Raw genomic sequence first — 26932 nt, forward strand, 5'->3', positions numbered from 1 at the left:
CACTTAGGCCGGTATTCATAATCAGTTCTTATTTGAAGACTATCTTACGTAATGTCTTAAGACGCGAATGCAGCTCTTTGATTGGTTCGTGACATCTTAAGACTGTACTTAAGACGATCTTGAATATAAGAATTGACTATGAATACCGGCCTTAAATCATGTTTGCTTCTTATTGAAATAATTTTTTATCTAGATTCTAAATTGTCGCCGAACTCTTTACATTACTTTTATAAATACTTTCCTAGATATAGAAAAGTCTATAACGTTTTCATTTCGTTCAAAAATGTGTGTAATGCGTCATCAATAAATTCGCTGCGCAAGGAACTTTCGAGGATATTATTCTCCTCGTGATTCCAATTTCTACGGGAGCATTTTTCACTTTCGATTGATTTCCAAAGTCGCGATCTCTCTTCCAGTATAAATCAAATCCATCGAGATTTCCACCCGTTCCGTCGTTCGTTATGACGTCTAGCCTGAATCCACACGCGGAACAGCTGTATTTTGTGTCGCTTGGTGTCCCCCGGGCAATATTTTCACCGGTCGAATGGGTCTCACGCCACACTAGATAGGACACGAAATCCGAGCGATAACAGTAGGGACACCGGTGTGTAATTTTAAATGATGCAGAGGCAATCTCGGAATTCAAACAGCCGTCGGCCAGGTGCAGGAGGAGAAATTAGGATAACCTCCATCCTTGCGACCTCCACGCTGTTCCTTTCTTCGGGATCGTAAATGTACAACACTATATATCTGCTTTCCACGTCCCCGAGGCATTTCCCGACGAAAGTCGCACCCTCGTCGGTCTTTCTATTAAAGAGGATCCAACCTTCGGTCCTTTTTGTCTTATCCCAATTTCTTTATCTCGTTTCCCTCTCGTTTTTGTAATTTCACCAACGAAGATGGTACAATGTACCCACGCATTGTCCGCCGTCATTACCGCCACAAGTTTAATCTTCGTACGGCGGAAAATCGATAAGGCAATCGCGCGAACGTAACCGAATATATTATTTCTTATTGATTGATTGATGGATATTGATCTTTATACTATTGATTTGTTTGTATTTGTTCGTTTCGCTCGATTAACAAATGCATATAAATCCGTGGAGCCAGAATCTCAAGAGTCCAAAAAGTGTCTTTATTATTTAGCGTCACTTTCAAGAATTACTCGGCTTTTCCCTTTTGTGGTAACTTCTAGCAAAGTCTTCAATATTTTGACTGTAAATCGATATCGCTGGCGAGAAGCAAGGCGGAAAAAGCGTCACCGATAGTTTCTGAATTCTGGCTCGTGCGAGTATGAGAGGCGAGCATGCCTCGCGTTGATAAAGCAAGAGAAGATACTTCGTTGTTGTGCTTCGTCGTTCTCAAGAATCTCTGAGAACGAGCGAAATACTAGAGATACGCGAGAGAGTATCAATATCTGGTAAAAGATACATAATAAGACCTTTTCCTGCTTATTTCATTATAAGATTCCATGAGATCTTGAAGAATCCTCGAAATCCTATTCCTTTAGAGAGTAACTTCCTGAAAAACGATATTATCGGAGGAAGGGGAAGGGAAAGGGATTATCAATTCTTTTATCGTAAACAAGCAGTTTTATACATAATTTTATACCATTTTTTAAATTAATAAATTATTTCTTTGAATATTTTAGAGCTTGGAATGTCTCCTTCTTGTTCCTGATTTTGAATGGGAAAAATATTAGATTTTCATGTTAGAACTTTTTTTTCTTAAAAAAAATATAGGTAAAATATAGTTGTATTTAAAACAAAATATGAATGGAGTACTTATTAATATCTTAACACATATTCTGTTATTATCTCATTCCAAAACCTTGCGAAAATGTTACTCATATATCGGATTTGTCAAAACTCGTAACTAATAATAGCTCCAAAAATTATTTGTATTGTCATATACAAAATGATATTCAGAGTCAAAAGTAAAGCTGTATTTTTTATAATTAAAGTTGATTGAATAAATATACAAAATTTTAGGGTGGTTCGAATTATCGAAATTTCTCCTGGATATGCCCATGATTGAAAATGAAACTTCCATACAGTGTCAATTAGTTTTTTTTAGTTGAGAGATGGTACTTTCACAAAAATTGTAATTTCAGAAGATCACATGATAGAAAATCCTTCCTCGGGAGAGCGGCAACATATTATATTATTCTGCATACGAAGCGAACGATGTCCGTTAAGCCGTAATCATACTAGCGATTGCGCGATTGTGATTGACGATTGAGGATTATTTCTCAACCAATCAGAGCAAAGCAGTCACCGATTGCTCTGTTCCGATTGGTTGAGAAATGATCCCCAATCGTCAATCACAATCGCGCAATCGCTGGGGTGATCACGGCTTTACAATTAGCACGATGTAGTACGGCCATGCTGTTCCTCGCAGATAATTTTCGCGCCGCGCGCGTCGTCGTGGCGTCTTGTATCGTCACAATCTACTAAATCCACATTCAGGATACATATTAATCTCACAAGATTAAGGGTAAACGTGATGGGGGCGAATGAATAGCGGGCGAACGTAGGCGACGGTTAATCCCGCTAAAACCCGCCGATTGCAGAGCGGCTCCGTGTATTCGCGAATAATCTCATTCGCCGTGCGAGATTCGCTCGCTCGAAGAATAATCCGGTTCTTGCTTGGCGTTTTGGAGTAACTGAATCATGGGCGCGATTAGAAACGTTTGTCTGCGGACGTGTCAGCGACATCGGTGACCGTCAGATCGGCGCTTGATATGCAAACGAGAGTCGCAGTTGGACAAGAGCTTAATTCTAGCTTAATGACAGCTATTTTGAAATTTGCGACGCCCTAAACTCACCGACGAATCCACAGGGAAGCCGTATAAGAGTTCTCCTTGGAGTCTTCCTTTTTTAAAATATTTACAGCAAAAATCATATATATGTATAATATATTTTTAATATTTCTAAAATGCTCTCTTAATCACAATTTTGACATTGCAAATATAATTTTAATTTATGAAACTCCTAGATATAAAAAATATCTATAGATTATAAAGGAATTAAAAATGAGCATATATCACGACGCTGGATAGATTTAGCGAAATTATATTGTATTTCGTAGAATATTAAAACAAAATTTTTTTTACTATTATTAGTAAACGATTCGGCCTTTAATATGACCATCTTCGGTAAACAAAGAAAAATTAATTTAATATATTGATTAATATCTATAGATTCTATTAAATTATTTTTTTTTTGTATAATTAATGTATTTTTAATGTAATTATTTAAATAATAATTTATTATTCTCTCACTCAATCCTTTTATATTCATTTTAGAAATTTAATTTAATTTTTTTAAGGTCAAAATCCTTTCATATTTGACCTTAAAGAAATTTGCTTATCGCTCCTGGCTTTTTGACAAATTCCTAAATCCGTCAAAATGCTCGTTTCGATCAAATGCTAGTTTCGATAAATAATTTAAGTACCAAAATATAGTAAATATTGTAAACTCTCGGGGGAAATAAATTTATCCTTTCTCTTGGGAAATCTTTCGTTTCGTTTTCTATATACATAATGTCGAAAATATTTGTTCTTTCGCTCGATTTATAAACGCGCACGTGCGAGAACTAACTGGTTAGAGATTCAAAGTTTATTTATACGTCCACATTCACCGCAACGGTTATTCGAGTGTCTCATCTCGTGTTTACATTGAGTACGACTTTCGCATTGTGTTAAATGAAACCCCGGATTAGGTGACCATTGTTGAAGCCTTGAAATGGAGACAAGGGGGGGATGTCAACTGATTTACTCGCCGTAGAGATTACGTCACGCCCTTAAATCCTTTCGCGATGATCCTTTTCCTCTAAAATTCATAATAAGCTGTACGGCTTGATTTAATGAACGCGTGTAACGCATCGATTTTACACGATATCATAATTAAATCACGGTTAATTTTGTTAATAATTAATTTTAACAATTAAAAGCTCTCTCTCCTATGATAATGCCTTTCACATATTTATAAATGCAAATGCATACACTCTCGGAGATAAAATAGTCAAACAATTTACGAGTTAAACCTCCAAATTAAATCCATGATGTATAAAGTTACAAAATAAGAGACAATTTTTTTTCCCTTATAAATAATAGATTATATATACAAAAGTATAACCTCACTAGTTGAAAAGGAAAATTTAAGGTATTTACAAAGTTTTTTTTACAGCTAATCCTTTCGCGTGTATCCAAATTTTTTAAAGACAACGTTTTTTAAATCAGCGTACACTCTATACCTAACTTCTATAATTTTCATTTAATTAAAACTTTCAAAGAATCTTCTTTTTTATTAGAAAAAAAGTATATATAGCAACTTTACGATTAGTTATAGATTGTTATTGTTATTAATACATTTATGTGTAAAATATTTTGGTAAAAAAATGATTGTTTTTACAAGAAAGCTATTTCCAAAGACCTTTAGGTACTTCTTTAATAAATGTTATGTAGAGAAAAAATAAAGTCTTGGTTTTTTGTTCTAAGTCAAATCGTGCTCACTGATAACCAATCTATTTCTATCAACTACAGTACCGTCATTTTCTTAAAAAGAAATTTTTTTTTGTATATTTCAATATAATAATGAATGTGTCTTTTTAATTTATTTTTAATTAATTTTATTTTTTTTGCATAAAGAATTTCCATAAATAGTCTTCCTTTTAAGGGTCCAAAGTAGTGTAACCCTCTCTCTGAACTTAAAGTTAAGTTCTCTCGGCAAGATTAATTATCCCTATCCGTATTACTTTCCGCGGTCGACTTCAGCTGGCGCGGACGAAGGTGAGAGTTTGAGTGATCATTGACGAACAGAGGAGAAATCATCGACTCACCCTCTTCATCCAGCAGTATGTTGTCCGGCTTGATGTCCCGATGGATGATCCTGTGGGTTTGCAAGTAATCGAGCGCCAGTGCGATCTCTGCTACGAACAGCACCACGCTCTCCTCACCGAACACGATCTCTTGCTGGATATGATATCTCAGGTCGCCACCCAAAAGTAGATCCGACACCATGAAAAGGTCCTCCTCGTCTGTAACGGGGCGTGTAAACAGGCGTTTAATCCTACCCTCCTACGCACCGTAAATCGCTCTTTTTCATCACATTCACGCGCGCTCGCGAGATGAGAGCGACGCATGGTTCGTCGGACGGTTGACCGATCAATATTGGCCCAGTCAAGCACGGAGTTCGGCAGATGCGTTATATTGTCCCGATATTTCACGTACGGAGCCGTAAAACCGATTCCAAACAATACGCGATATAAGCGACACCTTTAATAAATATAGACGCGCCGCGAAACCGTACACGTGAATTTTATGACGTGACGTTTATCAAAAAATGTTCAAGCCAAATTATCGGGGTTGTAATTTTCCTGGTTTACGTATAATATTGTTAATCGATATAGTTGTTTTGTGATACAATATATTTTCATCGAATAACTTACATCGAAATTGTGGCAATTTTATCATCTCGTTAACATAATTTACTGTTTTTCTTTATTCGATATAGCATTATATGTATATAGCCAGTATTCGCAGGATTTTGACGATATATTTGCATCAAAATTGAAAACACTTAAATTATACTTAAAGTAATTAAGAGACTGGAATATATAAAGCTTCTCTGTCAAAAATTAAACCATACGTTCAATTTGTATCCACGTGCTCGATTTATTTTATTATATATATTGTATTTCACGTATATTGTTAAATGTGATATAAAGCGATATCTTTCGAATGAAAATAGAAAGCATGATGGCTCAATATGAGGAAACTTTTAACTTGATTATTCTATAGACACAAGGTATGTGAGATTGTAATCTCAATAACAGAGACTGTAATCTGCTAATTGTTACACGGTGATCATATTAATGTCTATGTCAATATATAATTTTATGTAAAATACCAGTTATATCAGAAATTTCTCAAAATTTATATTATTTCTAAAATAAATTATAATTATTACACTGTAAAACATAAAATGTTCATTTTAACTCAAAGACGTTTAGTGGATTTTCTGAGACATGCAAAAATGTTAATATTTTAACACAAAAATAATAATTTTAACATTTTTGCATGTCTCAGGAAATCCACTCAACTCGTCTTCGAGTTAAAATTAACATTGTATTTTTTACAATACATTGTATTATTTAATCTAATTCTAATCATGAATAAAGTGTGTCATTAGTGTTTCAATATTGAATTCGGTTCGGAAAATGTCAAAGATATTATTAATTAAATTTAAGATACGAATATTTTCTCACAAATGTAAGTTCGTTATTTCGAGATTACTTTTTTTTATTCGCTTCTTTTATATCGCTCGATTATCATCGGTTTTTCGCGAGGGGATCTTTGATAATTTGTTTTAGTGTACTTCCGTTATTTAAAAATTAATTCGCGGCTTATCCATCGAAACGTTTAACAACAAAAAAAAAATTCGACAACATAGTTTTGTTTTTACAAGCGATATGCGCATTTCGTTTGGAATGTTTAATATTTGACCCATCTACAGAGTTGGTAGACGAACTCTCATTAAAGTCTTCACGGCAACTGCGAGCTTCATATTGCTCGTTTTTGCATAAATATTTGTATGCATCGTCCCGTATATACCCGACGTTGAGAGGACTCAGCTTCTTTCAATAAAATACTGTGTGTTTTTATGAGATAAGCATAATCGTTTAATGCGCGTGTTTGTCGCATGGATAAAAGGATAAAAGGATTCAAGAAAGAGACATCGTACCTGTAGTTTTGTGTGCAAGACAAAAGTATCGTGCATTTGCACTTTTGCAATATATTTAGTCTTTTCTTTTTGAATAAAAAAAAAAAAAGGTAAAACCAATTGAGATTGTAAAGATCAACGTACAAGAAACATCATTCATTTAATCCTCATAAAACAGAAAAACTATCATAATAAATGAATATTTTATTGTATAATATTAATAAAATAATTATTATAAAATTTTCTTAAAAGTGTAAACGTGATTCCAAGAAAAATTTAAAATTTAATTATAAAAGATATTAAATACATAAAAGATAAAGAGATAAAAGAGCAGTGAAAAAGATATAGTATTTATTAAAAATCAGTTTAAAGTGTACAAAGACTCTTTATCCTTTTTATAAATCTAATTCATAATTTTATATATATATCTAATTCAATAACTCCGTAAACGCGAAACGCGATTTTTTATCATTTTCTCGTGAATTTGAATTAACTGGATAACTGTCTACCGTGTTAATTATCGCAATTTTTATTAATTACGATAAAAAAACGATTGTTATACGTTTAATTCACGCTGAAATATTCCAATTTTAGCATTCATTAAAATTCATAGTTATATATGCATGTACATGCACATTACAAACTGTTTTCTACCAGCGCGCGTTTTGCTTTCATCTATAAGCAATTTGCTGTTAATTTTTCGTTACAAAACTATTTTCGTAAAAATTTTAGTCTCAATTTTCATGATTTTTTCTTAATAAAAATATTGTAGTGTTAATATATCTTTCAATCATCAGCGAGAGAGAGAAACGAAACGGTATGGAATCAATACAGAATTAATGGAAAACTTTTTCCAAAACACACTTCCAGGAGAGCACTTTTGTATATTTTTCATGCGTTTTCCATGAGATTTAGAAGAATGACTGAGTGTGATCGATGTCTTAAAAAACGATTTACCTTGAAAGCTGAACCATAAATTCACCAAGCAAGGATGCTCCAACTTCGATAGGATCTCCACCTCCCTCGCTACATTTTTCAGAGCGCCGCGCTCCGCGCATTCGTTTTTATGTACGTACTTCATGGCGTACATATTGCCGGTACTGTCACGTTTTTGTACAATGCAGACCTGTAAGCAGCGATCGCAAACTTAATTCCTGCAAATTTGTGGCTCCCACACGAAAATTGTCTACAAGTTTTCTCGAGTTGATGAATTCGATATATATATTCGCGGGATATTTATTTAATTTTCCCGCAGAATAATAATAAAGGAGAGACAATGAAACGTCTTTTTCCACATTGATTTATCTAGACGATTTGCAGTAAACTGTAACGTTGATATTTTTATTTTACTTCGCTTTTGCATCGCTGTTGTTATGTTATTCGAAAGGACACGTCTCGATATAGTTTTTCTGTAAAAAAAATCTGGAGTAAACTAAAAACAACTTCAAACAGCAAATGACTGCGATTGTCAGTTATAAACATTTAAATCCTACATTTTAATGTTTATTCAAGAATGGGGAGCGTCGCGTACTTATACGAGCTCGTAAAAAAAGCGCGGCAACGAGAGTTTTGGAATTCTCGCAGCGACCTTACTGATAGATATAAAAGCGACGTGGGACGCGCTTTTTTTTTTTTTTTTTTTACGATCGAGAACGTAACGCATTTTATAGCGGCATAAATGCAATTCGCGTTTGCCGCGCTCTACGTTATACGGAACGAAGAAATGCGTGCCCTATGTTGGTCCACGTGGCGTTCTTCGAATAATACATTTACGTTACAAACGAGTTCGGAAGGTAAACTGATGGACTGTGTACGATTCGCGCGCCGAGTCAAAGGAGCCAGAAAAACTGTGTCAATAATAAGACAGAAATCCTATACAGTTCATTCCAAAGGTTGAAACGCAGTTTCCGTGCGGATGGTAAAGCGACGTGTGAATTACTTCACGGCACGGTGTATTAGCGAGACCGCAGGGAACAGTGGCGTGCTTGTTATCGTGTATATGCAAACCCAAAAAATAACGTAGAGATTCCTGCCGGAATGAACGCAGAAAGCCGCAGTCTGGAATGACTCTAAAATCGTCGTATTTGCAAACAAGAACCGCGAAAACGCTCGTTTTACACGCGGCGCTTCGTTAAGCACACCTTCGCGACTCGGACGCAACACAACGACGTACCTTGCCGAAGCTGCCTTTCCCAATGGCGCGTAGGATTTGAAAATGATCGAAATTCACTGCAACAGAAAAATACGAATCAATTGAGAAATGATGAATTTTATGATGAGAGATTGCGTTTTTGTAAAGCGTTAGTTCAGGAGTAGTCATCTCATTTTTTTTTTTTTTTTAATGTAAACGATCACCCGAGGTATTTTTATCTCAATATAAAAATTACTGTTATTAACAAGATATTGAATGTTATTACTTTTCCAATTTATTGGAATCATATACATGAAAACGTAGATATGGACTTAATCAAAATTTTCTGAAAAAAGTAGAAATTAAATGAGTACTGTGTGTATTATTGATTGTTTTCCGATTTACTGGAATTTGAGAACATTGTGGACATGAATTTAATCACAATTTTCTGAAAAAAGTAAGTAGAAGTCAAAGAAATATATTATATAAAATAAGTACGTTAGCTTATGATATTATTGTTAGAAAAAGTAATTATTTTAATTAATATAAAGCTTTTTTATTGCACAAATGTTCAACGGAATTGCATATTTAAAGAATATTTATTAAAAAAGAAAACAGTATCCATTTTACAACAATTTTTTTTCGCCATTGCGGTACAAAAATACCCCAGGTGATTATTCTCGGATTAAATTCGACGTTAATCGGGATCGGCTTTTGTTAGTACTGACGTTAGTTTCATCAGTAAGTCAATCTCTAAATTGCTAGTGTTCGTTCTCTTTACATGCGAAGCATATAAAGTGAAAGCATAAAAGTGTTTTATCAAATAGCAACTCGTAAATGTGACTATTCATTAATATTAATTAAACTACCTCTTTAGTGAATGCAAAAATCGCAGTTTTTCGGCAGAGATTTGTTCGAAAAGTTTATCGCTTCCGCAAAAAATTTGAAAGTGTTTGCAAACTGCAGCTTCAAAAGTATGCATAATAAACTACATATCCCGGCAGAGATTGATCTCGATGGATGCATATACGGATACACAGTTTATATTACATGAACACGCAGTTCCGGTTTCCCCAAAATAGCCAAATTCCAGAGAATTTCAAGCTTGACCTTTGCCAGATTAGACTTGCGTGGGAAATCATATTCTCGCCACGATAAAGTTAATCAATTTTGAAGGGGGTTCCTATGGGTTCTAACGTAAAAAATAAGAATAAAGTCTTTTATTAGTTTATGAACTTAATATTAAAGGAGCTTCGAAGAGATTAAAAAATATTAAAATTGTACAATATTAATAGAATAAACACAACCCAAAAAATCTCTATATTATTATTATCTCTATACGACGTATTTTTAACCTTTTTTTTCTTTCGCTTGTACCTCAGGCTGTAAAGCTTTATAATTCATTAATTTTTTTTTAACTGACCGTCCAAAGACTAAAAAAGTATTTGTTGAAGCAATAAAATAAGAAAGGTCGTAGCGTAAAAGAAAAAAACGTGCAGCTTTGAAAATTGGCAGGGTTATGTTAACCCGTTGTGTATACTGATGATAAAATTATGTTTATCATAAAAGTTATAGAAATTCTATTTATTTCTAAGTAGGTATATTTAAAAAACCGAATACAATAAAACGTAAATAGGATTCCATAAAGTATAAATATATTAAAAATAAAAGTGAGACTTTGTTGACTAAAACTTGTCAACTGCGAGAAGATAAAATCTATATTTTCAATATTCGTCACAGAAGTTAAATAGGAATCACGCGGCGAAAGAATCGCGGAGGAGGCCACCTCTTTCCAAGAATTTAATTACAATGGGATTGAATATTGGATTTTTCCAGGTGAAATTAAATGTCCGCGGGACCGTCGATACAACCGACAGAAAAGATTTATTAATAGCTCCGGCAACAGCTCGATATTCTATAATCGAGTCGTAGGCGAACATTTCCACGCGACGTCGCGCCGTATCGCGTATTTTGTGAGTTATCGCAAGAGCTTACGATCCTCTAGCGAGGTATAAACATGATAGAATAAGGTGATCTCCCGTGAAACGACGCAAGTTGTCGATGCGTTCGAGTAAGAATTCAAGTTATGCGAATTATATTACGGTACCAAGCGAAGCGTTATAACTCGGGGTGGCGTCCCCCTTTCTAATATTTACATATTTGAGAACGTCTTGATAATATAATGAACGCAATATATAACTCAAGGACATTTCATTTCTTGCTATAAGAGTAATTCACCTCAATCAAGGTCATGTAAAAAGTAATTTACTTTAACGTACACATATCTTTCTTTTATCTTTATTATATAATTCTTATTAATTTAGCCTCTAATCAATTGCCTCGATCAGCAAACTGCAGCTATCTTTAGCGTAAAAATTAATTTCTCCGCCAGTTAAATTTAGATAGATACTATAAGAAGATAGCAATAAAAGAATAGTTTTATCGATAGCTTTGTACCTAGCAAACACAAATATATAAATGTTAAATTGCCGTAATAAAACAGGATGTAATATAACGTGTTATATGCAGCGTAATTGTAAGTTATAATTTCTCACTTATAGAAAGTAGCAGTTATATAACATATATGTAATAATGTTATTGCAGTGTTACATTGTTACTAAAATGTTATACAAACTGTTATATAAGTTACTGTGAAGTTATATATAACTATAATATACATTAACCAAATAATTATATACCGGTTACTTTTAAATTAACTAAATTATCATATTGTTATTTTATCTTTTATGTAATAATAACGTAATAATTACTATTTTAGTTATTTTGTGTATATTGTGAAATGCAATAATAGTAATTTGAATGAAAAACAATTTCGGAGTTATTTTTATTAAACACACAAAAAGTAATTATATACATCAATTATTTTTTATGCGGTTGTGACAAAAATAACCCCAAAATTTGTTTCTCATTCCAATAATATAATTATATATATAGTTACTTGGAAACGTCGTTAGCAAATAGGGAAAAAATTCTTCAAGAATAGAGAGTAAATCACTCCTCCTTGAACTCTCGCTTGAAGTCGAGAGACGCGCCCATTCTTTCCTTTTACTTCATAAAATATCGAATTCTACGGTGCGCGCATGGTGTGTGCGTGCGTGTGTATGCGAGAGCCAATCCTCAGCACTTCCGCGTAGCGTGCCCTGGGCTCATAAAAGATTCGCGCGTTCTCCACCTGGGCAAGCCAGACGGGCGCGTATTTACCTTCTTCTCCGGGGGTGGGCGCGCTCCGGGTCGATTGATTGGCACCCATTTTTCTTCAATGGACGTCGGACGTACTTGTCGGCGGCCGTCGTAAGTCGCATCGGTGCGAGCGTGCTGGGGACGACGGTGAGATCCGGTCGGCGCGGGAAGTCTCATATTTCATCAGCATCGTCACGGCGCCGCGACGCCTCGTCAGACGGCCCCACCTTCATCGGGCGACGTGCATCGTCCTCCGCAATCGGAAGGGACTAATAAAAAATGAAAGAAAAGCAGCCGTGTGTCACGTGCGTGCCAAATGGTCTCCCGTTTAATTCGTCAGTCGCTGCTGACCATCAGCCAATGTCCTCCGGCTTGGGGGGGGGGGGGGGGAACGGATCGCGCTAACGCGCGGAATAATTGCAGGTACCGTCGCGATGATTCCCTCCAACGCGGACAATATACGGGACACCTTGCTGTGTGGCGCATTGAGTCCAAAGGACACCAACGATGTATTCCCCCGTGATTACTCCTCGTCACTTTAATTGGTTTCGGCTGAAGCGACAGAGTAATGAGCTGTGATGCGATGAACGATATATATACACGAGGTGTTGTCGAATTAGTGGGTATACGCTGGATTGATTGGAAGACGAGACTTTATCTAATTAAACCTGATTGTAGTTTTTGACAAACGCGACCTTTAATGTTAAATACACCATGTATATGGAACAAGAGCCATTCACGGTTAAATATCAAAGGAGCGATGCGGTAACCCAACCCCTTGAGTTAAACGAAAGTAATAATTTGTTATTTTTTTAACTTCCATTGTGTGGCAAAATATAAAGCTAAATCTATCTCTGTGTTAGTTTCTAAAATCGTACGTGGATTTGGTAAACAATAAATTAAATTTGTATCAAATTTAATTTATTTTCTTGTTAAATTATTTAATTTCATTGCTTCAGTTAAATTAATGACAGTGGCAATCTGTAGTATGATTAAATATAATTCAAATTACGTATAATTCGACAGTATGAATTTTAATAGCGCAATAATGCAGGAGAATAATATAATAACAATTTCTTTGTTCATTTTGCATTCTGAAGAGCGGCAAAATGTTGAAAAACTTTTCGTGCATCGACATCGAGAATAAATACAAGGCGAAGTGTATTTACAATACGGGCAACGAAAAATGCGAAGAAGAAAAAGCGATCTACGGCGACGGCGATGCGGGCTGATTTTTAAAATGCTGAAACCATCCCCATCGAATGACAATAGAGAGCTCTTTCGTATGAATGAATTCTGGAGCATTCTCGTAAGTAGTTTCGATCGAGCGCGAACAAACGCTCGTTTCTCTCTACCAACCGCGAGAACAACGGGTTTCTCTCTTCGTATAACGTTGTATCACAATCGGCGGATTTCTGTGGACGATTCACCAATCACCGAGCGGACGGAACGCGTAGCATCGGGCGTCAATTAACAACGTTGATTAGTTTGGCATGGCTGTAGCAGTTGACGTACAGGTAACTGCCACCCGAAATTGCAGACATTGCATCACGAATGGAGACCCATGTGTCATACGCACATGTTGTATGCACACGCGTACTTGATTAATTACATGCTCGATTATGGATCTTCGTCTTCGACCCAGTTACAGCCGCACGCTTCGAAACACGCTTCATTATCTTTTTAACACGGCGCATGTTTAGTTTAACTGGGTAATACGCGCTAAATGATAATGAGCGTTCAATAAAATCAGTCGCTTCGACGTAGAATTATTTTGGACTACGTGTGTCTTATAGATTTTTGGATGCTGAAAACGATGCCGCAAACGAGAATATTCCTGCAGCACGTCAGATTTCCAAGATAATTGAGGTTTAATACTTGAAAAATGGTTTTTTTTCTGTGATATTTGATATTTTTTTAATAAAAAAAAAGTTAACGTTATCTTGAAATTTCGGTCAGAAGTCATGAATGTATTGTTCATTCCCTTATAAAATGCATTTTTTTATTGCAATACCTTTTTTTCAGCCATGTTATGAAAAAAAAAAGTTTTGTAAACTAAGTGTAATTAATAATAATAACTAAAGAAGTATTATATATATATATAATATTTGCAATCATTGTACAATTTTAGATAATAATTAAATTTTAATGAATAGGTATAGTTTTAGTCAATGATTAATATATTACAATTAATAATTTATTAGTTACAAATTTGTAACGTGTAGTACATCATATACGATCACTGTAATATTATAAGACTTCAAGTAGCTAATGATAACACGAGGTTACAAATTTACATTACAAATACAAATTCGTGTACCGAGAAGCGAAACTTTTCTTTCATTCGAAACGAAGGGACCAGATATTGTACCGCTACAACGAAGAGTGTCGTATTATATCCGCCGTAAGATGAATCGAGCTTATTAGGACCGTCGTGTATAGGGAAGGTAGACGCGAAAAAGTACTCGGGATCGAATTTAGCGACACGAGTGTGAGGATATTAAATTTATATCGTAAGAGACATGTCGGATGCGGGGAACGTGACGCCGTCTCGCGCCATTACACATGTGTGTACTTCGAGGTGTCATGTACGATGCCGAAGCTTCGGGTGTCGCGGCGCGTTTCGCATTACGTGGCGCATGCAGGGCCACTCGTACGTGGCACTTATATCTTGCGAAGTATCCTTACCGCAACCCGTCATTAGACGAACGAGTTCGCGACAGAACCGTAATAGCTTTTCGAAATCATAGCGTCGCTATCCTCGTATCCATTTTCCCCATTACGTTTACTCTTTACTCGCCCGATAAACGAATGTAAATCTCGATATGATAAAATATTGACAACAATGCGACGTATTAGCGGATAACGAATCTAAATTGTTTCTTGCGGCCTCTCGATTTCAATGCACGGCTGAAACGCCACTTAAGCTCGTATCACACTAGCGATATGGAGATTGCGTTTGCGTTCGCGATTCCATCTTTCAACCAATCAGACGAGACCTGCTGGCCAGCAGCTTCTTTTTGATTGGTTAAAAGACGCAAACGCGAACGCAGACGTAATCTCCAATCGCTAGTGTGATACAAGCATTAAGCCCGTGTCTCACTACGAATTGTGGACGCGGATTGGACTGAGATTGCGGATCGCGCATCGGAATTGAGCCAATCAAGATAGAGCTGCTTTGTCTTGATTGGTTGAATTTCGTTCCCCGTTCACAGTCCGTAGTGTGACACGGGCTTTACAGGCAGATTTACGCCGTTATTCGTATTCGTAACGTCACAGTCCGTAAATGGGCTGTAATTTCATCTGCGGAAGGAATCCGGATTGTGAAAAAATGTATAGAAAAACTGAAGCCTGACCGGATATCGGGAAATTATTATATCGTTTAATGCCCGCAACTCTACGTATAGAACGGCTGCGGGTTGCAACTGAGGATGAGTTTTTCTATTTCTTTCTATTTCACGAAAACGAAATTAACATTTAGAGCGTCCATAAAAGAACGTGTATATATAAAAAGTTGTTCCGCAGCCTCCGAACGAAAAAACGCCGAAGGAAACTTTCCGTTAACAGATAGGCAAACTTCGCCCGCATGACGGGAGTTTTCTTATCGTCGGCAGCATCGAGGTTGTCGAATAAGCGTTAGAGTGAATGAATCTTCCTCGTGTACATATCTCGACATTTTCGTTCGATCTCGACTCTGGTGATGTTAGTTCGGAATACACATTTGTCGGGACATACATCACCTATTCATCCATCATACTTGCTTTACCATCACGTTTTATCAATAGGACGTGTTTGTGCGCGTGTTTTAACAAAACGTCGTGATGCTCGACATTATACGTGTCAAATGCCGAGGGAAAAAAGTCTTTAAGGGAAGACACGAGACGAATCAAGAACAGCTGTACGAAAATTGATCAGTGAGACGTTGAAAACTATAGAAATGGGGATTTCTACAAATTTCGAGAATATGTCGCTTAGCGTCGTTATCCGTAATTGGATGTAATAACCAAAGCTCTCTCCGATTATCACTAAATTATTGTTAATTAAATGAGTTCTGAAATGTCGAGGGTTCACTCTCGTTCCACCGTCTACTTTATATATTTAATTTGCATACTAATTTACGAGTAAGCTTTGCGCGAATGAGTTTCGCTGTACTCTCGCGGCCTTCTGATATCAATAATCACGCAATATCGCTTGGAAAACGTAAAAAGTTTGAATAATAATTCTTGTGTTAAACGGCAAAAAAAAAAATGCCCTTTTATTTGAACGTGTAACATTTGACGTATTTACATTTTGACGTATAGCGCGTAGCTGGCTCGCGGCGAATTTTAACTGCTCCAGTTAAAAAGGTGAATAAAAAAATCCGCACGGTCTTTGATCTCCACTCGGATGACTTTCGACTTGCTTGCCCACACAGTATCCTCAAAGGTAGGGTCCGAACTTTATGAATACGCGTCGATAGAAAAACGCGCGTCATTTATTACAGCGTAGAACTATGTGATGGAGAAAGGAATGGACGGAAAAAGGAGAGACCCGTTATTAATTATATTATAATGTACTCGGTGAACACAAGTTTTACACTTTTCATCCACCGCAGTTCGAGAAACTGTCTGTTATTTGAGCCATGTGTATATGCAACTTTTGTTAACATTCCACATTATAAATTATGATGTATGGAGGAATGAGAGAAAGAGATAATGACGTAAGTCTGAAGCTATTTTTCTGAAGCTATCGGTTTGAGATTACCCGAGCAGAAATTTGTTAGGACATGCCTAATCTACGATAAGGCCCTCGTCAGGAAGTAGTAAGGTATGCCGTATACTCTGGAATTCATCATTTGGGCCTGATGAGAAAGTGGAAAGGTATTCCCTAGTCGGAAATTATACTAAAATGTCGTATAAGGCCCTGATCAGGTATGAATAAGGTATACTTAACTATGGCATTCCAGATCAGTACCTTTATAGGACCTTTTTATTTCATCCTCAAAATTAATTTAAAAAATCAGTTAGGCATGCTTGATACGGCGTCAGTCAAGACCTTTTCCAGTCATCCTTAAAAAAATTTTACAATCTAAATATATATGTATATAATAGACTGATTACAATTGAAACAGAGTCTTGCATCATTTTGAATATTTAGATCGGGTAAGCCATTAATTTCACGTCTGTGTATTGCTAATTGTTGTTTTGTCTCATCGTCACCTATTAGCGGCATCTGACGTGCTCTACCTCTTAAATTGCAAATAAAACATGTTTGCCTTTGTGCCATTATTTACAATTAGGTTATAAGTAGATCATTTAGAAATGTAAATACCGATTTACACAAGTACTGCATACGATGATATTATAAATACATATGTGTATATGTACCAGTTGTGTTTGAATGTACATATTTACGACATATTAGTAAGATTTCTAAGCATACCGGATTTAGAATTAATGTATTTCAAGTAAAGACAGTTTGAAGAAGAATTAATTAGTTTAGAATTACAAAAATGAGAAAAATATCGGTTTTATTCATTTAGGCCGCAATCTTGAAGCCGCCGTACTGAACGTTAACGCCCAATAGCCTATTTATTTATTTATCTAATAACGTCTATTAGAGTGGATATCCATGCCACCTGTTATCGTAGTTACGATACTTTAGCAAAGCATTTTTAATTTCGAAAAAAACTGGGGTTTTCATAAGAAAAGTCGCGAAAAATCAGGCGCTGTTTTGAAAAAATGGGCTATAACTTTTTTATGTCGCTTCGTAGGTTAATTTTATCAACGGCATCTGAAAGAGGAGGCTTCAAGCTTTCGGAAATGGTCTTTGCGAAATTCTTTCCAGCCCAATTACATTAAAAAAATATAGCGTTGAAAGATGAAAACAAATAATGGCCTTCCCCGTCTTTAAGGCAGGTCGCGCTGTACTTAGAATGTATACGTGTAGAAAAAACTATTGAGTTTCAAGCTTTGTGGCCATGGAGACTTCTCATCAGAACATTAAGGGCTACAACATACATCAATTTGAGCGAATTTAACCGAGGGCCACTTCCCATAAGGTTTGTGCGGGGTCCTTTCTGCTCGGGTATTGGCGCAGTCTAATGAAGTACTTGAATACGTTGAAGAAACCTTTCGTTTCTTGAAATCATAATTGAGTGGTTTACTACCTTCGACCCTCCATATGTTTATGGAAAAACCAACTCGTTTCATCGGAACCTAATTTTCCGTATAATTAGTGCGGGGTTCTGTGCTTATTCGACACCGTTGAATCGAACGTGAACGCTTCAATAAAGTTTCGCGAATTACTTTGCGTCAATTAACGTCAAATCCGATTTACACGTCCATGCAGATTTGACAAACTTCCGACGACGCGAATGAGAGCTGCTGAATTCAATTACACGGCGTATTGTACATTTTTTCGATGAACGGATACAAGCTTGATATTGAGTGTTGCATTCGCGGAAAGAAATAGATGTGCTAGTTTCTAAAATTACGTACAGAGAAATTTCTCTGTACGTAATTTTATTAGAGAGCTTGCCGGTAATTTTGTAATAAAAGTTGTAATCTTTCTGCGTTAAAGCTGAAAATTGAAATCCATAAATACTTAATACCTACGGATCTTCATTCCATATTCTGTACAGTTCAATTGGTCACATTTTGTATTGCACAGCAATCGTATACGAATATATGTATCTATATAAAATATACATATAGATGTATGTCATATATATTATATATACATCCAAATACAAATAATATGCATATATATTCAGTAATAACATTCGCAAAATTTTATGCAATCTATAACATTTGTATCAGATTTTAGGATAGAGTACTATTTCGCATTCGTTCACTTTAATAAAAATTTTATATATATATATATATACACATTTCTGATTTTAAAATATTTTTTACGTTGCCAGTTAGAGTTATAAATAGAATTTTATTCCAAGTTCTGGTAGAAATTGTAGACTTAAAGTAAACTTTAGAGAAGAGACTATTAAATATACTTTATATTTGACGGACAATGAATCTGTTTGGCTCATTCAATTACAAATCTCTTTGTCAAAAAAAATGTCAATTTAATTTTTTTATACTACATCTATATATAAGTTTAAATTATTTTTAAGATATACTGAGTACTCTTTCCTATATCATTATTTTGTGTACGATATGTCATTATGATGTGTCACGTTCTTTGAAGTTAATTAGCGTCTTTTAATTAATATGAATTGAAAGGATTTTACAGATCCTGCGTTAGTAACTGTGTTATATAGATTTTGGTGAGTCTAAAATTCTTCCGGAAAGTTAAAAGTGCTGATACCTGAAATTCTATTTTAATATCTCTCGAATAAAAAATAGTTATATACATCGTGCAGTAGAAAAGAAAGATCATTTCGAGTCTAACAACACAATTTGTGTAAATATTCATAATTTATAACTAAATCTGCAAAAACATCGAGAGAGGAACAACGAACACCAAATACTTTCATATGGAGCTTTCATATGGCATAGATAAATTGCATAAAATATACATTGCGCAAATAAAACTAATACCCCACATATAATACTGATATTTCACAAATGTACTACAACACGCATTGTCGCGATTAGTTTTAAAAGTAAGATACTTCCTTTGACGCTGTTCTCTATAATCAGACAACGAAAGCATCCAAAGGATATTTTAATTTTTAGGTATCTTCTATTTCCAGATACCCTTTGAGATTGTTCGCGCTGTTGGAAGCGATATTTCGCGAACGACGAAAGACGCGGGGAGCGACACGATCTTTCGTCCTTTATGCGACTCATGTTACCGTAAACGTCGAAATCTGTGAGACTAAAGTTGGGAAGGAGTGTTTATAACTTGCAAACAAGAGGAGCGTGCACTTCTCTCACATCGAAGTGGCTTCCCTCAATTACAATACGTTCCGTTCCCCGAAGCAGAATCGAGTCACGGAGTTGTAGTTGCGCTTCAAAGTCCGCTCGTCAAATAAAATACAATATTTCAAAGCGTCCAGTTACACGGTTCTGTAACTCGGTCCTTTTTTTTTTTTTTTTTTTTTTTTTTTTTTTAATTTCGGGCAAAATCCCTTCGACAAAGTGCCGCAATAATAGTCAAGCATTTCGTCTAACATTGTCTAACTTCGGAATTGCGAATAAGACACTCACTCCGTAAATTCAACTTCTGTAATGATAAATGTCTAAGTATAAGATTCTATATAAGTTCTAGTATATAAATAAGAAATATATATATACATATATACACTTCGACAACGAGAATAATTTAAATTACAAGAGACAAGAAATATGCATGACTATTTAATTTTGCATGAAATATGTGCAGCTGTCTCTGTAATTTTCGTAATTAATTTTCATAATTACAGTAGCAATTGCCGGGGAAAATCTACCACTTTAGGATTAAGTTTTCGTATTGTGCGATTTAATCGTCCAGTTGGATAGCAAATAAATCCTGTTGATACAAATCTTGTACGTGACAATAAACAAACTTGCGTCTCGCCCGAGTACATAATAAATAATAACGATTTTATTTCGCGATAGTTGTTCTATCTACATCTCGATAGCAAACGCAACGTTACGGAAGCAAATTTATAGGACAAATATATATATACTGAATGTATACCAGTTCTATTTGTGCCACTATCCGCGACCTTTATACAAATATAATGATAACGATTTTTTCATCAGGCGGCAGTTAATTTTCCCGCGACTGGAGCTTTAATTACTAAAGCTATCTAAGATTATAAAAGTTTGAAGGCTCAAAGCCTCAGATCTTTTAGAAACGTTATTTTTCAACTTGGCTCACAGACAAAACTCTAGATAGAAATGTTCTTATATCTCTAGAATATGAAGTAGAAAATAGACGATATTAGCGGTTCAAAAATTAAGCAGACACATAGCGAGAAATGCTATTAGAAATTCCCGTTAAATTTTTTGAGACCCAACTAACGATTCTCAATTTATTGAAGCGTAACGTGAATTAACAATGACATTATCGACAACGTCCTAGTTGTATCATCATTAAATATTTCCATGTTACATTTCTGTGTTAGCATCAACAGCGCTTCTAAATGAAACAGTAATGGAAGTATCGGGCATCCCGCTAACGTAACACGTGCAACGAAGTCCCGAGTGATTTCCTAAACACATTAGTGCCGTTTGGTGCAACAACTATATGCAACTCGCGTAATTAAAATCTATGCGGTATGAAGCCACACAGAAACTCTCGCTTTTCAATTATTTAGACAGAATATAGAGGTAACTACGACGTTAAACGATTTTTTTCCGACGACGTTACACATGGCAACAGCAATTTCAAAGTGGAGCAATATGCGAACTTAAAAAAAAAAAAAAAAAAAAAAAAAAAAAAACGTGTTACAACGATTAAAACTGAAGACAATAATGGAAACAGAAAAGAGACAATCGAGCGACGTCAAGCGGTCGCTCAAGCGCGAACGCTTAAAAGACATCAACATATTCTCTTAACGGAATACCGATATATCTTCTCCAGCATCGAGCGACTTTCAGCTTCGGCCGCGTCGGCACGATTTACAACACTGAATACGTTTCCCGCCGCGCGATCCTCGCCGATGGACACACCCGGGGCACACCTCGTGGGAGAGAAACGTTCCGCCGCGTGCGTTGTTTTTCTTTTTCTTTTTCTTTTCTTTTCTTTTCCAGAGCACTCCGGAGCGACGAGGGGGAGAGGACCCTGAGAACGTGCCGCGTTCGCGATCGCGGTCGGCGCACGAGTGCGCCGCGCGGACGAGCGTTCCACCGCAGCCGGTTACGACGCGGTGTCTCTCGGCCGTCGTCGTCGCGCGTCTGCGCCCGAGCGGATCCGCCGCCGCGATACCGCGTGCCATGTGCACGAGGGGAACCACGGGTGGGCGGCGAGAGGGATGAAGAGGGCGAGAGGGGGCGGTGAAACGAGGAGCGAACACGTATAGGGTGCCACGACTCTCCGATGTGTGATCCACTATTCCGGGACACAGGAAGACGCGAGTGCGATATGTCAGAGGAATGAGTAACGGGGTATGTAAAACGAATGTATATAACCGATACTTTCGCGCGTTTTTTTTTTTTTTTTTTTTCCTGGACAACGGGGACGAGATCGGTGGAATGATGATGTAAAAGCGCGATAAATATTCAAAATAATCGACGCTTCCGCGCGATTCTCCTTTGCGATCTTCGAGAGGTGGAGAGAGAGAGACGTGGTGAGAGAGAGAGAGAGAGAGAGAAACGGGGGATGATTTAAATATTCAGAGCAGCCGCCTGCGATTCGCGGTGCTTACGGCGCGCGCGCTCGAGAAATGGATTATATAAAAATACGGCGCGTAAAGCCCGTGTCACGCTACACGGTCTGCGGACGCGGATCGGATTGTGATTGCGGATCGCGCATCGGGATTCAACCGATCGGGATAAAGCTGCTTTTCTTTGATCGGCCGAATATCGATGCGCGATCCGCAATCACAATCCGATCCGCGTTGACACAATAATATATCCGCAGTGTGACACGGGCATAAAAGGAAAACGAGGAACGGAGGCGAAAATATTCGGAATATGTAGCCCCGGTCCTTTGTGTGCGCGACACACACTCGAAAGTCAAGTGGCGATACGTGAAAATGAGACAGCGAGGAAACGAAGGGGACAAGCTGTAAATATTCGGTATACATATGTATACGGTACACACTCTCCTCCACATAATTTATTTACTCCGCACGAGAAAAACCGATGTGGCGAGTATGGGTGTATAGGAAATATTATATACAGAGGGTGCAGAGAGAGCGAGGGATAAGAGATATAAACAAACACTTTTAGTCGATATATCTAAATGGTTTCCGACAAGCCAGGGAGAGACGTGACCAATCACAGTTGAGTACGTGGGCAGCCGCCGCTTACGTTCTCAACTGTGATTGGTGACGTCGCGCACTGATTACGTTTACGGCCTTTACGTTCTTCTACATGTGCCATATGGGCTTTACTGCATAAATTCTGTCTCGGCGTGGCGCGCGCACCGCCATGTTTCACTCTGCGTGCCCTCCGGAGAATGCAGCTGTAAGGCTCGTCGCTGCGAAGGGTGACGGACGGCCGGGCGCTGTTTTCTCAATGTCACCGAATTCGTACCATCTGCCTCTGGCGGAGTGCACGTTGTTCGCGACGTAAGACAACGGTTGAGAGAGAGAGAGAGACACGAAGCTACAACTGACACCTTTCGCCTCTTCCCAAAGAGTCTGAAACCGAGTTCCTCGTTGTCTCTGAAACTTTTTATCCAGCTTTCGCCAAACTTCAAGTGCATGTCTATTTCATTTTAAGTACAACAAACATACTAACTAGTCAATAAAGAGTATATAAATATATATATATATATATACACTTCTAAACATTTTTTTTATTCGAATTTATTCTATATTTTTCAAACCGTGGTGTACAACGGAAATGTTAACATCGTGAATTAATCGGTAAATAGAGCGCGTCGTCGAATCGTTAATGTTATTTGATCATCTGGCTGAATAAACTTTGATTATCTGGTTTCACAATCTCGCGAGCGTTGTCATCGCTGCTTAATGTGCACGAATCAATGGCATAAAACGCTAATCGCTACATCATCCCGCGTTATAAATTTCATTATATGGCACATTTACATTTCGTGTTGTACATCTATACGTATATAACTCTGCATAGCGAGAGATTTTAGTGGATATAAAATATGTCAGTAAATTGAGAAGAGGAAGGATAAAAGAGTCGTTTTTCCTTCCGTCGCGTTGTGCAGTAAGTGTATTGTTTCACAGTCTTGCAAGAGTGTTTTATAGCTATTTAAATTTTTACTGGACAGACAAGTTAAATAAAATTTTATTCTTCATTTCCGTAATCAATGTCTTTATCTTTCAATAAACGTATTTGTTTAAATATATCGTAAAATTAGATGAAAGAAAACCAAGAAGATACGAAAAATTATTACTGAGCATTTTACGAATCGTTTTGTATTAATTGCAGCGTCAGAGAGGTCGTCGAAATCTATTTTAATATCCCCGACAGTTTTTTTGTTCGTCCGGCATTTACAGTCTCTAGAAATAAAATGTGATGCAGATTTCGCGGGTGCACAGTTATTTCGAGTGTTCTTCCTCCGCGGTGCGCTCGCGGAATATTTTCTCGGATTATATATTCCCATCAAAATCCCGTGACTATTGCGGGAAAAGTCAACTCCGCCGTTATATCGTTCCACCCTTTTCTTCTACCACTCTCGTTATCGTGTCCATTCTCGTTTTTGTCCCGCGTCGTCGCATGCTCAGGGGTTTTCTTTTCACCTCTCTCGCGGAAAGACGATCTCGTTACTCCGCGCTGAGGCTCCTAAATAAAAAATGCTGCCTTTCTGCCGGCGCGCCATCCTGCCGCCGTCAGCCTCTTGAATTATGAGCGTGGATCCATATAAGCATTCACCTTCGACGACTGCCCTCGTGAAAATTCGATACGCCAAATACAAACACGTCGCCAAGGTCGGCGTATTATTTAGAATTTATCACCGCAACGCGGAGAGAAATGTCACCTAAATTGGCCGCGATTCGCCGAGAGATTTGTCGGTGTTACAGTTTCGGTCGGTCGATTAAATCTTTCGCCCGCTTCTACCAATGTAGTTCAATTTTAATTTTAATTCACATCCGAGTCTCTATGAACCTTCTAATTCTGATGGAAAAAAAAGAATTATTAAAAGAAGAACATTATATATACCCATTTTCATCGTTATAAATTAACTTTGATCTTGATTTAACTCACTCTTCTTAGGTTTAAGAATTAGAAAAGGAAGAAAAGCAACTCGGCTCGAGATTAAATCTACAATGATAAACACGAGCATTATACTGTTATACGATTTTTTACTCAACATATCGTATTTTTATTAGTATTTGAGAATATTATGGATACCTATATAAACACAATTTTCCGAAAAAAATCAGTAGAAAGCAAATAAATATATGAAATGGAATATAAGCACGTTATGTAGCTTATTACGATAATATTTAAAAAAATTACACAGAGAGAAAAAAAGGGATTGGAACAACCATAAATTAATAATTGTTTTGACTATATGAAATATAGTATCCCGAACATTAAATTATGATCGTGATAACCATAATATATTTTTTAGTTATTGTTACCACATGTAAAGAGTAAGCGAATATCGAAAAAATGGTTACATTCTCATTGTAATTATGATTGCAATTACTACATAAAAATGATTATTCTATTTATCATCCATATTTCCATACCTTACTATTCTAATATTTGACATTATCATAATTTATATACTACAATTTTTGTACCGTTTGGTAAAACTATATACATATAAGGTCATTGTTACTAACATTATAGCAATAATAACTATAAAAATGATGCTCCTAACCATAATTATTTTACCATGCAATTATATAGTCACAAATACGATATACCTTTCTCTCAGTGTAAGATTTTAATTAATATAACGCTTTTTTATTACGAGTTCGCGATGGAAAATTGCACATTTAAAAGTTTCCACAGAATAGTTATTATTACAAAAAAAAAAAAGGACATATTAAACGATATTCATGTAAAACAAAATTTCACAACATTTTCTCGCCGCCGGGGTGTAAAAACGCCCCGGGTGACTATTTCCGAGTTAATTATTAACTTCGTAATACGAATAACACGATAATATGAACGTCACATTGTAGACACATCGAGCGATGTTGCACTTTCGTATACGGTTACAAGACGAAGTCGGGGTTCTGCAAGCCGCCAAAGTTATATCGACTTTCCTTGACAGATACACAAAGATGCGGCTCGACTTCTCCTCTCTAGACACTCTCCGGTCTAAAATTAATTCATTCCGCATTGATCAAGGAATCGCGCGCACCGCCGGCCGCCTTTGTCCACTTCAGCGACGACGTTTCTGCGATACAAAGGGCACAACTTACAGGATCAATAACATGCAGCCCGGCCGGCTGAGCTGCAGTGTCCGGCTTTCGAGTTAACGGGGCTTTTTATGCCGTTTCGCGCTAATTTTAGCCGCGCCCGAAACAACCGCGTTCAGTCGTAAGTTTCTTTCGTTGATACGCGAGTCTCCGCGTGAAGTTTCCACTATCCGATATTTAGAATCGAGTTACAGTTGGCTTCGCCAACAATTTGGCGAACTGAACATTTCGTCGAATGCGACAGTTTCGTCTTTCCTCTATGCATTTTCGCGCGAGTTCCCTCTATGAGTTTCCGCGTATTAAATTTCAAAGTTCACTTTGTAAAAGATCCCAGTAATGCGCTACGGGCTGTTTCGGGATGCAGCTTCGAGAAGCACATCAGGGACTCGGATAATAAGAGCAGCGCGAGTTAGAAATTAAATCATAACATCAAATTATACGTAAACAGGAAGAGAGAGGGGGGAGTTCGCTGGTAACTTCCGGAGAGTTCTACGTGTCAGTTTCGAACTTCGAGATGCAAGAGCATGCATTTGTAGCGGGGTGCATTAGCGAAGAATGAATTATTTCGTATTCCATTCTGCGCATCTACTTACATTACTGTCTGATGCAATGCTCAATCTTTCGGTCTGATTACATCGATGAGATAAACAAGAGTGACGCCGAGAGGAATCGTGATGCGTTTTGTGAAAAGGTTGGTTCTATTCTCCTCATGAAATGTTTTTTTCCTTTGAAAAAAATAAAAAAAATTGTAAAAAGTTTAATTGAAATCGAAGAGAAGTATGCCTACAGATGTACACGCCATATTTCTTTCTAATTCCATTTTCGAGCCAGGCATCATCTGTTCCCTCCACTTCGTCGACGAGCAAATCCCCGATTAAAAACGTCAAAGAGGCGTTTAGAGATAAAAAAAACAAAAAAAAAAAAAAAAAA

The 26932-nt window shown here is 36.8% G+C and overlaps 1 protein-coding gene across 2 annotated transcripts in view; it reads right to left on the reverse strand.

Annotated features, from left to right (window-relative positions):
• The window catches only part of LOC108774774 (serine/threonine-protein kinase 32A), a 44561-nt gene extending 22689 nt beyond the window's left edge, over positions 1-21872 (reverse strand). For both annotated transcript variants that reach the window (XM_018540969.1, XM_018540970.1), the window contains exons 1-5: positions 21551-21872; positions 12079-12326; positions 8899-8954; positions 7683-7851; positions 4843-5040 (exon numbers count right to left, since the gene is read on the reverse strand). In XM_018540969.1, coding sequence (XP_018396471.1) covers positions 4843-5040; positions 7683-7851; positions 8899-8954; positions 12079-12127 — 472 coding nt within the window. In that variant the 5' untranslated portion in view covers positions 12128-12326; positions 21551-21872. The remainder of the gene's footprint in view (positions 1-4842; positions 5041-7682; positions 7852-8898; positions 8955-12078; positions 12327-21550) is intronic.
• Between the last annotated feature and the right edge of the window lie 5060 nt (positions 21873-26932).

This window comes from Cyphomyrmex costatus, unplaced genomic scaffold, assembly GCF_001594065.2.
Source record: "Cyphomyrmex costatus isolate MS0001 unplaced genomic scaffold, Ccosl1.0 scaffold273, whole genome shotgun sequence".
Taxonomy (NCBI): Eukaryota; Metazoa; Arthropoda; class Insecta; order Hymenoptera; family Formicidae; genus Cyphomyrmex; species Cyphomyrmex costatus.